At 40.7% G+C, this 15,286-nt stretch overlaps 1 protein-coding gene across 2 annotated transcripts in view; it reads left to right on the forward strand.

Moving 5' to 3' along the window:
• CEP85L (centrosomal protein 85 like) overlaps positions 1-12,306 on the forward strand; it is a 137,656-nt gene extending 125,350 nt beyond the window's left edge. For both annotated transcript variants that reach the window (XM_033054354.2, XM_033054353.2), the window contains exons 8-13: positions 138-292; positions 1,852-1,969; positions 2,283-2,333; positions 5,832-5,939; positions 6,322-6,535; positions 7,617-12,306. In XM_033054354.2, the coding sequence (XP_032910245.1) occupies positions 138-292; positions 1,852-1,969; positions 2,283-2,333; positions 5,832-5,939; positions 6,322-6,535; positions 7,617-7,780 (810 nt within the window). In that variant the 3' untranslated portion in view covers positions 7,781-12,306. The remainder of the gene's footprint in view (positions 1-137; positions 293-1,851; positions 1,970-2,282; positions 2,334-5,831; positions 5,940-6,321; positions 6,536-7,616) is intronic.
• Positions 12,307-15,286: the final 2,980 nt, after the last annotated feature.

Below are 15,286 nucleotides of genomic sequence, written 5' to 3' on the forward strand. Positions count from 1 at the left end.
AGCATTGTAGATATTAGGATTTCTCACAGATAAGCGACATGGGTGTGAAACTATGCAGCAGGTCACTGCAAGGCTGTGGTCTGACACAAGGCCTTCTGCTGGTGTGACAGTGTCTGACTGATGTAACCTTGTGTTAGCTGCAAATTCTAGAAGAGAAGAACAAGCAACTTCAAGAAACGGTGGCTGAGTTGGAAAAGAAGCTCGGAGAGGCCCGGTCGCAGTGCAGAGAGAGAGAATTACAGCTGGCGTCTCAGAAGAAGAAAGAAAAAGAGCTGGTCACAACAGTGCAGAGGTAGGAACAGCTGCTCAGGCTGTACCAGCAATGGGTGTGCTTCCCCATCTGATGTCAAGACCTAATGCTATTTAATGCCTTAATCTATTACAAAGCTAATGATTTTTTATGGTAAGGGTTTTACAACTTGCTTTGTGGCAAGTTGTGATTAATACCACAGAGAAGAGTGGGGGTAGGCCATTCTTTGCTCTCTGTCTTGAAGGATGTGGGGCACTCCAGCAATGGCATCATAGCCTGTTGGCAGATAGAGGATGGAGCAAACTTGCATGGCAAAGTAGCATTGTATAGAAGCTGCCAGTAGGGCTATTTAATAACTGATCTTGTCATGAGCTGTGGAAAAAAGGGATATTGGCTAATGAGTATATCAGGGAAGGGTCAAAGATCTCAAGAAATTCTAGCAATTTCTTACCTTTTCATCGAGGGTGCAGATATTTACAAGAAAATTTAGCTGTAGCTAATATGTTGTCACTGAAGTCACCTAGGTATGAAAAAACAAATGGGACAGATATCCAAGAATCTCCAGGTAAGACATGGAGACTTTGTTAACATGTTCTATTTTAGACCAGGGGACCTACATAAGCATTTTTTTTTAAATTAAAGTGAAGAGGGAAGCAGGGGAGAATCACTTTTAAGTATCTGTGGATGTTTCTGCAGTTCATTGTATCTCCATTGGGTGAAGGTGCATGCCGCAGGAATCTAAGAGGTTTCCATGATGAAAGGCGAGCTGGCTGGGACACCTTGCCAGCTGAATTGTTGGCACATTGTTTCCGTCTTACCAATGGAAGGCCTTGATGCTGTCATAATCTAGAGGGGGATCATTCTGCCTTTTCTAAAAGCCTACAAATAGTTGGGGTGACCTCTGGTTTCTAAATTAGACAGCAAGATTAGCACTAAGTGTATTTTCTTTCTGAGAGAAGGTGAGCAGACAGAGGCTGAAGCTACACGTATGGGTTGAGTTGAGCAATGGAGGTTCTGAAAGCCATGCCCTTGTGTGGGAGCATTCCTGGCAGGAATGGCCTTGGGCTCCCCATTACAAGTCACAGAGGGTGTGATGGATTGGCCACCAGTACTGGGCACAGCGTATGATTCTGAACTCCTAGTTGTATGTGCCCCAGTGAGACAATCTGATTGAAAAGCTCCCAAAGCTGTGAAGGTTCACAGATGCCTCTGACCTATGTTTTGCTTCCCCCAGTAGCACAGAGCAACTGTGAGCACTGCAAAGCTTTACTTTGCTCCTCTCTGCCCTCTCCTCCTACACGGTACTGCTGGAGCGGTGCCTATCGGGCAGCTCAGCACAGAGTGTGGCAGTTAAAACCTGTGTTCATCTGCATGAACCTGGCCTCGTCAGTGCCATGGCAACTTGAGTAATTTAGGATTTTTGCATCATTCATGCACTGTTGATGCATTAATTAAATGCTCTTTTATAAGGCTGGATTCTGCGAGGTGCAGTTTTACAGTTCTGGTTGGCAAGATGGTGCAAGTTTCTAATTTATTCCTAGAGCACACAACCTTCTGATTAGTATTAGCCCGCTTAATCTTTCTTTCATGTTGAATGGCAGTTTACAGCAGAAAGTAGAAAAATGCCTGGAAGATGGTATCCGGCTTCCTATGTTGGACACAAAACAGCTTCAGAGTGAGAATGAATGTCTCAGAGAGAAGAATGAGAAGGCCAGTAAGGTTAGTCTGCAAATAATCTGCTGGTGACATCTTTAACCTTAAGTCCTGCACTTCTTTTTCCTTTAGTTTAGAAATAAATATCTCACTAAAGAATTACGTATTTGTTGCTAATTCAGATGACTTTTCAGGACCTTCCTGTCTCTGTTCAGAACATTGATTTTGCATGAATTTTGTGTTCTGTCAGAGTTTAATTGTCTTGTCATTTGTGTTTTTAAAGCTGCTATTTAGAATCTATGTCTACACACCTGTAGGCCGATTTTTAGGCAATCTGAAGAGATTCAAGCCTTCTCAATTGCTCAATTTTATATTTTAGGTCATAGACAATCAACAAAATCAGATAACTGGACTGATTTTGGACATGCAGGTAAGGAAGAGTGTATATTCTGTTATTTCTGTGTGTATTTTTAGTTCATAAGAATAACATTGCTAAAGTTGAATTTCATTATTTTATCTTTCTGAATGGGAGTCAAAGGGAGAAATGACAAAAACTTAATCTTACAGATGGATTGTACCCAACCCATGCTCTCTTGCAGGCTCATAGTGTAGTTGTTATGTGTCTGTGGTTTAGCACTTCACTGGTACTCATCAAAAAGTGAGGAACTGTTGCTATGTCACATCCTTATTCTGCTGGTCTAGTGCATTATCCAAAGTACAAAAGCAGTGTTGCTTAGGTGCTTCATTTTTCAGTTTGTTAGAAGAGACAGGTGCTTTTCTAAATCATCTCGTTTCACCCTGTTCAACTGGTTTCTGACCCTTAACTGTCTTGGTGGATCTTGGGCACCCAAAGATATATTTTTTTATGGCTTGCAGCCAAAGATTTTCCTAGACACCGGAGGTTGTCAGCTAGGAGTCAGCTGCAGCTCTATAGATGTGATTAACAGACTGTTGAAAGTTGCTTAGTGACTGCTGTTTGTGGAGGAGAAAAAGAAATGTTATACAGCCATAGAAAAAGCTCAGCATTTAAAAAAACCCCAAACATCTGTTTGCAGCAAATAGTTAAACCAAACTCTAGTTTCCACAGTACTCTTCTAGAATGTAATTTGTCTATTGAAAGTTGTCTCCCACCATTAAATTGCTTCCTTTGTCTGCCATGGTAAATAGGAGGCCTGATTCCTGTCAACAACCATGTATTTGTTTGATTCGATTGCAGTGTATGAAATATATCTGTAGAGAAGCAGTAGGAGAATTTAGTTGCAACGCAAGGTACATATGTTAACTGAAAAGGAAATTTACTTACTTAGCTTCTCAAGGTTTGAAGAAGACTGATTTTACCAAACAGATGTTTGCAAGGAGCATACTGGTATATGCAAAAATTATGATACAGGCAAATGTTGTTTCAGGTGTTATATAATTTAAAAGAAGTTCAGTTTGAACTTCATAACCTTTTTGAGGTTCTCTGTCCCTTTTTGTAGTTAAGATTATTTACTTATATACATCATATGTATGCTTATCAGAGATACACAGAACTTGCTAAGTGTATTATCATCAACCTAAATCTTTCTACGTTTCCTAAACTTTCTAGTCTTTTTCTCACCATCACCTTTATCTTCAGACCAGTGATCTTCAGTGATTTGTGTGCTTAGCCTTTAGCCTATAGCTATCCCTATGACTTTAGGGAGCTGGCATGTGCTGGAAAATGCTGAATAGTTGTGACTGTCTGTGAACAAGGTGCTGTTCTGTTCTCCAGGACCTTCTCTTACTTTTCATCTTGAGGTATTTTATATAAGTACAGAAAATAAGATTTGAAAATGTTGTCAGCCCTCAAATTACTTGTAGTCTATAGCAGCTTCTTTGTATCCTTGATCTCCCTGGCCTTCCATACTTGTGACCTGGGAAGCATTGAAAGCTCATTAGAAATTGAAATCCCTTATCAGCACAGAGATGCAATTTATCTTCAGCGAAGATGATCTCATTTTATTCCCTGTCTTCTGCCACATTGTAAACTTATGCTTGAAAATGTATTTCAGTTCATTGTTTTTAACTTGCAAGCTGAAAACAAATTCTGTTTCAGACAGCAGTTGTATAAAGCAGTATTCATTTCTATTTGCTCATAATCATGGTGATATTATTTTGATCTTCCTTGTATGGTTTTGCTTCATTGATTTGTTCTGAGTGAGAGGAATTAAAATTTTGGTTGGTCTTGGCAAGATGCTGTGCTGCATATATAGTGCATCTTTAGAAGGCGAAGAATTGTAGATGGCAGTGCTGTTTTTAAAAAGTTCATATTTACACGATTAATTTAGATACCACAAAACTAACAGTTTTCATACAAAGAGAGAGTAGAAATAAGTCAGACTGTACAATGCCTATGTTACCCAAAGTACATCTGTCAACAGTCTTGTCAGTCACAGTAAACCCCAGCCGTGCCAGGCTGGGAATATTGCCACTAAGTTGTAACTTTGGGAAGCATATGGAAAAATTAAGGGTGAAGTATGGAGAGTTCATAGATTCATGAGAAACGTGGAAATCTTAGCACTATAGGTCAGCCAAGCAGTTAAGCACATGTGTTTTTTCTGAGCTTTAGGATGAGGGTAACACAATATGATAGATCTTAGGTGTATCTTTTAAAAATAAACACTGATTTCTACTTCTAGTAGTTCCATTACATGGAGCAATTCTAGAGCTGAACATATGTATCACTTGGAATATTCTAAAAGGTTGGGTTTTTTTGTTTAGTTTGCAGAGTCATGTAAATTTAGTGGCAGATGTAGTTCTGAAAATACACTGGGGAAAATTCATATTTCTCATGCTGTCTTCCCTATCACCCCTCCCCTTCCAGAAGATTGCACAGTCAAACCTTTTTTGTAGTCCTAATACATCTATCATAGTTGGGGTATTAGGTGTCCCTGAACTTGATCTTCATCAAAGACTATTAAAATTGGAAGATATTTGGAAGCTGGGAGGGTGTTTTTGGCACTGCATTGCTCTCTTCACTTTACACGTCTTAAGTATGACATCTGTATGCCACAGATGGAGCTAGAAGGACCTTCAACCTAGTAATTTTCTCAGTAGATAGTGTTTCTAAAGAGCTAAAGGCAATGATTCAACATCACTGCAGGTTCTGCTCATCTGTAAGCATGCAAAGGAAATGCCTGAAGCAGGCATTTCCTTCCCTCTCCTGGGCCAGGGTGTTTCCTTTGCCTCCTTCCTCTCTCTGAAGCATGTAGTTGTGCTTTCTCAAAGAGCTTATCTTTAGGATACACGTTACTTCAGCGCTTCCTTTTGAGGGGCATGCTGTGGGTAAAAAGAGCAGCAGATCAAGTGTATGAAAATGTTTTGATTTAAAAACAAATAATCATAACTGTGTTCTGCCTGCTCATTCCTACTGCTGACATGAAAATAAATTGTTGGGAGTTTTTTAGTCCACACTAAGTCTGTAAATGTTAGCACCATTGTTTTCCAGTTTTGCAAAGCGTATTGACAGAGTACTGACTCCCCACTGCTTGTGTGGTGTTGAGCTGAACATGCAGGGAAATTTTACCAATGCTACAACACCTTCTGTGACTAGCCAGGCATTTGAAAACTTCATTTAGTGTTGGGCCTGTCTTGCCTCTCATTACTCCCTACCTTCTCATCAGTACTGCTGAATCTTACAGGTGGCAAGTCACAGCTGCAGAGATCTCTGTTTGAAAGCACCAGGAGTTTATATAGTCTCTAGTAACTGTTAGTATTCAGATAAAAAGGCTTGAATATTCTTCTTTCTGAATTTTGCCCTATGGAAAGACGTATCTATAGCTTTAAAAACCAAGTAGTGGAATAAATATGAGTACTTTCAAGAATGAAGGCAGCTGATTCCATATTGCAGCAGGTTTTTTATTTGTTCTTCTTTAATATCATTAACCCGTGTTTTCATTCATTTCAGTCTATGCAAGAGAAGCTTTCACAAGAAAAGCTGATAATGCAGAAGATGACAAATGAGCTTGAAGAAAAAGAAAGACATATAGAGCAGTTGAATAAAACTCTCTCTGAAGTAAGTGAAATAGCACCAGTAACCCAACCCCTGACCACACCAGAGCCAGGAGGAACCTTATAGAATGATTATAAGATCTCTTGCTAGGGCTTTATGAGCTTAATTACATACATAAATGTCCTGGCTCCCATGCAGATATATAATGCATACCACCCCTACCTCAAGAAGTGAGAACTTAGAGGGTGAACATGGCTAAGTAATGATAACGTGAAATAGCCATGTAAAAACTGTCTGTATGCTGTTCTTTGGAGGGGTGCAGAAATACTGATTATATTTTTGGAAATTAATTGTTTATAATTATACTATTTGTGGCTTGAAACTTTCTGCTAGAATGGATGCTGCAGACTAACTTTCCTCCTTTTTCCATTTGCTTTTCACTAAGAACCAAAGACTGGTGGAAGAGAATGCCTGCCTGAAGGAGCAGATGCGGCTGGTGGAGCAGTCCAGGCAGCCAGTATCTGAGAAGATGCCTGTAGCAGACCAGTTGTTCAAGGAAATGTCCCACTGCTTGTTTGACTTGAAAGCACTGTGCAGTATTCTTACCCAGAGAGCTCAGGGCAAGGAGCCTAACCTTTCCTTACTGCTGGGAATCAGATGTAAGTGCTGTTGACTTTTCAGTGTTTAATAAATGTTTTGACACACAGGAATAACAGTTTAGTTAATGTGGTACTTGAACCTGCCAGCTGGACAAGCTTGTGTCCCCTTGCTATGCAGATGAAGCAGTGGTGCATGAACTCATGGAGCTCTCTGGAAAAGCTGAGCTCTTAGTGCCTCTAGGCTGCTAAGGACTACACAGGTCCTTGCCAAGTCAGGAGAGCAGGTAGATGGCTCTTCCTGTGGACCCAGTCATGGATTTGTTCACTGCTCTAGAAAAGGAAGGTGTGTAGCCAGGTGTCTGTCCCTCCTGAGACACTGCAGTCATTATGAGGGTTAATAGATGCTAAACACGTTGTGCTTTTGTTTTAAAGCCCTTGAGGTCAAGTGATAGGAATATCCATCTATTGTTTGAATATGTATGTCTGGTTTGGGAGAGGGGGTATTCAGGTGTTTTAAATAAGCCTTGTGCCCTGGTAACTTCATCTCTTCTGCTGTTCATCTAGTCTTCAGCATTTACTAAGCTGTTAAATTTAACCGGGAAATGAGAAGCATGCCCTAAGACCAGTCAGACAATATGTTAGGTCTTTCCTTCTAACAAGCTGGTTTTATTGACCTGAATGTATCATATTCAGATGTTTTCTGAATGTTAATTAGAATTCATCAAGTAGACAGGTTGCTGAACTGAACCGTCAGTAAGGTAGAAAGGTAGAGTGTTTGTGCAGCAAGAGCTGCTACACACCTGCTAGTCCACTTTTCCGGGTGACTATAGAAACCCCCAAAGTCTCTAGAAAATGGCTGCTCTATCCATTTTATTCTGCTGCTGTTCTGATTCATCAGACTTCAGTAAGTCTAGATCTTGGTGCAAACAGAAAAGCATGTCTTTCAGAGAAGCACTGATGGGCTCTGAATCGAGTTTGGGTTCACGTGGCACCCCATTTTGTAGACTTTTCATCATGTTGAAGCATGATTTGTTTTGAAGTAATTAAAGTGACCTGCCTCCTATTTCCAAGGAGGTGAGTTGTTGCAGTATTCACAGGACACAGCTGCTGGAACTTTAACCTTGGGTGTTGTTTTTCGCAGCACTGAGCTGTTCATCTGAAGAGAGTGAAAATTACCACAGCACGGAGACTCTTTCGAAGAAGCTCTTGGACGTTTGTCAGCTGCGGAAGGATATTGATGAGTTAAGGACTATAATGTCAGACCGTTATGCTCAGGACATGGGGGACAACTGCATCACTCAATGACAACACTCCATCCTATAGCAAATTACTTACTAGGTCCTGCTGTGTCACAGGTCTTTGCATTTCCATTAAGGAGCCATATGGGAAGGCTGCAAATAGCACCAGACACGCATCTCCGAGGGCTGTGTGTGATTGATCTCGGGAGTCTGGTGTGCAGAGGACAGTCATCGTGTGAACAGTGGTACAAACTGCAAGAAATCTTTTCTCCAAACTACTGAATGTAGGAACAAGCTGTGAAGAATGATTCAGTTGGACACACTGTTTCCTTCATTTGGGCTCATTTTATTACTTTGCCTAGCTTTTGGAGCCAGAGCTTCAGAACAGCCATGCTGCTACAACTCTGTCCTTTCCTTCATCAAGGGTTTGTGTGGCATTATGAGTTCAGATCTTAGGGGAGAGGGTCAAAGAACCTATGCATGTATATGTCTGGCTGTACATGGTGAAGCCAGAGGCTTCTGCCGCTGCACTTCATTCTAAGAATTGCAGTTAGAACAATCTTGGAGTACTCGAAAAGTAATTGCTCTCCAAGTTGTCAAAATTAGGATATAAGAAAGATGGTTTTAGTAATGGATGTCTACCTTGTTTGTCCAGTAGCAGAAAAACCCTGGGTTTAACTCCTTTATGCAAACAAGTCCATAAAATATAGCTGTATCAGATTATTTGAAGCACTCTCATGTTGCTGTGAGAAGTTGCAATAGTACAAAGTCTGTGACAAACCAGAGAAGCTGTAAGACATAAAACTGCAGCATACTCCATGGCTATAAGGAAAAAAAAAACCCCAAACAATCAACAACTGTATTTTAGAGTTTGTACTTATTTTTCCGCTTAGGTCCTTTCCATTTCAAAATGTTGCTGTATTTTGTTCCTGAAGGCCTCTGATAAGGTTGTGCACCACCTCAGCCGTTTTTACCACAGCTACAAGAAGGGTGTTTGACCCTTGTCAAAATTAAGGCTCTAAACAGAATGTTTCCAGTTAGCAGTATAAACTACTTGGTTGTCTGAGGACTGAAAAAGTTTCCACATTGTTTGGAAATCTTTATTTCTCCATTTTTGTAGGAAGCAATTACATAAAATAGTAAGCTCATGTTCCATAGTTTATTCAATGAGCGTCACTTGGCAGTGTTGTTTAATTCCTGTGGGACAGATGCCATTTCTAGGAACATCACTGCAAGTTAGCTGCACAGTTATGCATGGTGGAAAATAGTATTTAACTGAAGGAAACAAAAACTTGCAAAAGCAAAACCACTTTAAAATCACACTGTTAAGAAAAATATGTGTATCACTTACTTGTATGGTATTTCAAGAGGGTTTCAGACGCCTTAAGATGCAAGACAGTCAACTGATCTGGAGTGGGGATAACAGCAGAAATCTCTTGGAAAGCTTAGCAATTTGAACCAAGTTAATTCTAGGTTAACATTTTTATGGCAAAAGTGAGTATCGTCAGTTTTCTGATTTGGTGTGTTTTACTGTCTGTTCATTGTTTAACAGTTAATGTTGTTTTTATAATTTAGTGGTTTGTTTTTTAGCTGTATGAATTTATTTATTTTACAGTTTTCTCTATCTTGAAACTAGACTTGGACTAATTTGTGAAAAAAAACAAAAAGAGTACTGTTTGTTGCTATTTATGTTACTGCTACGTGATGTTATCAGATAGATTAATCTGACTGGTTTGGCTCCTGTGAGCACTCAGTGTCTAGATAAAGTCTCAAGTGAAGTTAACTAGTTTAAATTTCTGTGCTCTTTCTATAGGCACACTTCAGTCTCTCCATCAGGGAATAATTTCCTCCAGTCTTCCTTGTCCTTCTCAGTGGTGTGATGCAGGTGGAGTTGGATGTATAATTGTGCTCTTCTCATTGATGTGATGAGTTCTACTATGAGTGGAGAAAAGATGTCCTGAACTAATCTACATTCTTCGACTGCAAATGGATCAATGGTTGTTATCTAAAGGAATGATTTACTCTGGTAGCTCATTAACAATATTTATTCCACATTAATACACACCTGCTGCATCAAAGGTGTGCTTTTATACTAGTGCAAAACTGAAAACAAAGATCTTTGTACCAGTGGGCTTGCACAGTTTGCTGTGCCTCTGACAGTGCTGGCTTTTGTGACTAAGGCTTCAGTTCTTTGCTGTGCTGTGGTTGGTTGGGTTCGTCCCTGCAGTGAAGTAGTCTTTAGTTTAGGGCATCTGTCTCCTATCAGAATTCAACAAAAGCATTTCAGATAATAAATTAGAAATATTAGGGAGAGAGGAAATACACAAGTTGCACATTATTGCTTCCTTAGATGGCAATGTTGTACCTGTAAAAAAAAATCACCAAAACCCAAATTTATGTACTTTTGATAGGAATAACAAGGAGTGTAATAGAGCAATTAGAGGGGAGCAGGAGATATTTTGAGTCACTTTGAACTATTAAGCTTGTCACTTGGCTGGTATTTCTCCACTGTCCTTCCTGCTAAATGGTGATACTGTACTGCAAAGTTGAGATCAGTAGTTTATATTTGCCAAGCACTTCAGAGCTTTTATGCTCTTCAAGTATTAGTTGAAAGTCCCTCTGGGAGGAGATCCCATTTTATTCATAATACTTTTGATTGCAGTGCTGTAATCTTATGGTTTAATGTTTCTGTTACAGAACCTGTAATATTTATGTTGACTTGAAAGCACTTGATTTTAAAATCCCCTGAGTTTATCTGCCTCAGACAAATTAAAGTAGGGAGGTAAATGATGGATGTGTGAGCCAAAGATGCAGACTACCAATTGATTATTTACAGCGATACAGTACTTTGCTTTGATTTCTTAAAATCTGGCCTGTTGTAGTGGTAGCAATTACTATATATGCATCAGTTTACAGATGCCTCTAAATGGAATAAGCTTTGTCTAAGATATGCATGACTGTTTAATTGGTTAAAGTGTAGTGTGTGTGGTCTCATTCAGCATATTTAATACAGAGGTGATTAACGAATGTTGACATTGGAATTGCTTCGATTTAGTCATGACAACTTTTTGCTGTAGCTATTAGACAATCCCAAGGGCTGAAAACAACTGCAGGTGAATGGATACTGTACCATTCTGGCTGTCAGCAAACTGTACAGTAAATTTTGTACAGTTTCAGATAGAATTTATATGATCTTCTAGAAGATACTTACAGTAACTACTGTATTTAAGAATGTATTTTGAAAAAGACATGGAACGTAACCGTCTTCCGACAACCTATTAGATGATGTATTCACTATATAGAAGTATTTACTATATAGAAGTAATGCAGCTCAGTCATGTAAACATGATTTAGGTTGCTGAACTCTGCTGTGCAGCTTTGTGGTGTGACAGGTGTGTGAAATTAAGGAGATTTGCTGTAACCACTCACTCGGGCTCCAGCATATGAAACTCACGGTGGTCATGAAGTCATTCAAGAGCTGAAATTCCGTCCTTTTCACTTCAAAAGGTTTTCTTCCCTCCTTTGCCCTTGCTGCCTATCTTTTGTTTCAAACATCTTTTTGGTTTTTCTTGCGAAGAGTAAGAGGACAATGAAAGGACAAACCCTTTCCTCCATGACCTGCTGCCGTAGCACAGGCAGTGGTGGCACACTGCAGTCTCCAGCAGGGCATAATTGGCTCTAGTTTTCCTTGCCCTTCTCAGTGATGTGATGCAGGTGGAGCTGGAACTATAATTGTGCTCTTCTCATTGATATGACAAGTTCTACCATGAGTGGAGAAAAGATGTGCTGAACTAATCTGCATTCTTCGACTGCAAACAGATCAATGGTTGTTACCTAAAGGGATGGTTTATTCCAGTAGCTCGTTAGCAATATTAATTCCACAGCTGCATACCTTTGTGCCTTTTTAGCCTGAAGTAAATGTATATTCCCTTGGAACTTCAGATAAGTTGTTAGTGTGCCGATGACTGCACCTTGTTTTCCGCTCACCTGCCATTACTTTGTTAATAAGCTTTTGTAGTAAGAACTCTTGCATAATGTCTAGAAACAAAAGTACTGAAACTAGGTACTAGGTGTACACTTCGAATGTTAGGCTGGTTGTTGTATGCAGCTTCTTTGAATACGATGTGTGAGCAGGAAACACAAATCATAATGTGTTTTTTCTGTATATATTAATTACAGTATATCATTAGTTCAGTGGGGAAGCGTGTCTGGAGCTCTCTTTTAAAAGCACAGCTGACATATGTACTGGATCAGTCCCTGAAGACTGGTAGTTTTGTAAATTGGGTTCAATTTTTGAACTGCTCAGAATACCTCATATGTAAATAGAGTTGTCATGACTTAATCACAATGTGTTCATTGTAAAAAGTAAAGGAGCCACTGGCTGGCTCAGCTTTAGGCTTGTTGTTCTTGCCTCTTTTTGTAATTTTTTTTAAAGTAGGGTTTACAGCTAGAATTTTGAATGCCAAAGTTCTATTTATTAAATAATAATAAAAGTTTTCATTGTTAATGACTGGTATTTTTCCACTGGAATTTGTTTGTTGATGTTTGGGATTTGTATCCACAGAGCAGAAATAAATTTTGTTACAAAAGTGAGTTTTTCATAGTTCTCATTTGTCCAGTATCTGGCATGTGACAGAAGTGACCGAAGCTAGAGGCAAGAAAGGAATCATGAAACATCTTCCCAACACCAACCTCAGCTTCCCTTCAGTGGTCTGTTATGCTGGAATACCAGCTGACCAAGCTCTCTTTTCCTGGCCCTATGTTTTGGGTTTGTTTTTTTTTAAATCAAGGCCTTGATATAAAAAATATTCTTTCTGTATGATAAAAATATTTTAGAACAGCATTCCCTGATGCTTTTTGAGACTGATGTTCCTGTTGGCCATCTTGGATGCTGACTGGAAAGATCCCAGGTAGGTCTGTTCAAAAGACTAAGCACGAAATTGTAGGCAGAAGTCAGTAATCCCTACTGCATGAAATACTGCAGCTCAGTACAGCCCAATACAGCCAAGCAGCATTGACTTCCTTGTCAAGTTACTCTGAGGAAACGTCAAAGGTTAAGGATTTTAGTCAATCTGATGGGAGTCTTCACAAGTGTATAAGGAAGTGGGGTCACTCAAGGAGGTTTTTTTTCTGGCTATGATAAATCTTGGAGCCTGTTTGGAGCATCAGGTGCTGAACGAGCTTTGCATGTAGAGTGATCTTTTTCCCTCCTCACACTCCATCGTGCAGAGCACAAAAGCTGGCACTAGCTTTTCTCTTCAAAGACACTGAGAAATGCATTCTAATTAGGTAATGCATTATATATGGTAGACATCACTTGCTTTTCTCTGGCATTGTGACTGAAGGTTGCATGATGAGCTTCTAACTCAATTAAAACCATTCTGTGCCCTGTGTAAATACGTGTAACAGGCTACACAGATGCCAGCTTTTCGTAGATAGCTGAGACTGGCTTTTCATGAGCTGCTGGAAGCCAGGTTTAGTTCCAAAGTACAACAACTAAAACACTGCTAACGTCAGTAGCGGTAGAAAATGTTGTTGCCTTTTATTCCACAAACAAAATACAACTCCATATGTGGGTAAAAATAAAGCCTTAAGCAATAATGCTGCAAATAACACTGCAGCATCTTAAACTAGTACAATTTGCAACAGGTAAATCTGCAGTAGATTGCCTTCCTTATGTAAATTAAGTCTGCAGGATGTGCGAATGACGCTGGGTCGTTTGTTTTGTAAATGAATGGGTTCAGTATAGTTGGAAAATTTCCAAGTGGCAAGGGAAGTGGATAGTATGAACGATGGTTTTTAATTACATTTTAGTATGTGCATATTTTTCTAGCTTTGTGTCAGTTACTCCCCCTTCGAGGGCAGCTTTTGCTTTTCTCCTCCTCTCTGTGTCACGGGTCTGAATTTCATGGAGATAAAGGCACGCTTCAAGTCATGGAGTTGGAGATGGACTGTGGGAAACCTGATAGGCTCAGCTAATGTTTTGAGGTGCTTTGATGGGCAGTTTGGCAGCTCCCCTGAAGAATGCAACCTGCAGGTATTAATAGATAGAAAATTGATTTAATGTGTGCCTGAAGGAAGGCAAAAGGAAACCACTGTCTAGTTCTGGTTGAGAAAGATGGTGTCTCCTGCTGAGAGACTGAATTCTAACCCTAAAGGTGGTTGTAAGAGTTTTCTGGCTGAAAACCCCTCCTCGTGTGGGATCTGAATAGAATTTAGTATCAAAAAAGCTTGTATCCCAACTATGGGAATACAGGTAGCCTCTGACTGCTGCCAGGGAGATGCCAAAAACCCCTCCCAGACCGAATGGCTTATATTGAGCTTTGTGGTGTGCCCAGGTGCCAAAGGAGGATACTTCTGAGCCCGCTGCTGTCAGTCTGTGTTGGGGTGGGGGCCCAGATACATCCTGTCCCAGTGCTGGGCCAGCTTGCTCCCGGCCTGGCTCCCAGGGCTGAGCTCTATTCTGGGGGGAGCATCAGGAACCAGCTCCCAGAACGGGTCACAGTGCTTCAGTGTGCACTGAGTCAGAAGCTGCACTTTCCTGGTGTCTCAAAAAGCTGCCTCACCCTTTGCAGCCCTGCTGAGATGCATTCACTGGAGCCAGGCGATGTGGACAACAGGACTTAATGGGCTGATGCTTTTTCTGACCTTCTGCTATTTTTGATATAATAATGGTTAAATGAGATGATGCCTAATTTATTGTAAGTTAATTGGGAGCAACTCAGTGACAGGGAGGGAGAGAGCTCTGATCACAATGAGTGATGGCACAAACTTTAAGATGATCTATCTTCCCTCAATGCAGAGGCACTTGAGTTGCTCAAAAAGTTCTGTTTTAAGGTGGCCTGAAGGGAATGCTGGTGCTTGAGGCAAGTCCAGACCGGCAGGCAGCCTGCAGCAGGACAGGATGAGCTGGTGAGAACTGAGGACCCTCTGTCCTGCTACAAACACGTCCTGCTGTGAGACAGGCCCTGGAATCTGATACGCCCCACAATGGTCCTTGAAAGCTCCACTCGGGTGCAGTGGTGGTCACACACAGCACAACCACCCAAATCTGCATTCAGCTGAGCTTCTTGAAAGCTCCCACTCAGGATTTTCAAGCTGAACTTTCACTTCAGGAAGCTCAGGTGTGCACAGCAAATTGATGGCTGTCACGCTCCTGTTAATCTGGACAATGCCTGGTTATCCTCTACATCAGAGCTGGGGTGACAGGACCCAGTTTCTGGAGCCTCCTTTGGTCAGTAACTTTTTCAAGAAATGGTTTACTGGCAAGTTAAAGCCACAAAGCAGCCACCTTCCAGCAAAATCGTCCCTGAAACAATATAACCATGTGCAGAAAATCAGCAGCAGTTTTCATCCCAGCTTCTGCACCCCCGTGGGAGCTCCTCACTTTGGGGAGAGACAATAAAGGTCACAGCTGGGAGGGAGCTGGCACAGGCATACATTGCCCTGCTGAGAACTCTGCTGGAGGAGGGAGTGCTGCAAAGGGCCATGATTGATGGCATGATCCCATCAGCCCCCAGACATTCCTCATTGTACAAGCCAGGGACAATCAGATCATTAGTTACATTATCAC

Source organism: Catharus ustulatus, chromosome 3, assembly GCF_009819885.2.
Source record: "Catharus ustulatus isolate bCatUst1 chromosome 3, bCatUst1.pri.v2, whole genome shotgun sequence".
Lineage (NCBI taxonomy): Eukaryota > Metazoa > Chordata > Aves > Passeriformes > Turdidae > Catharus > Catharus ustulatus.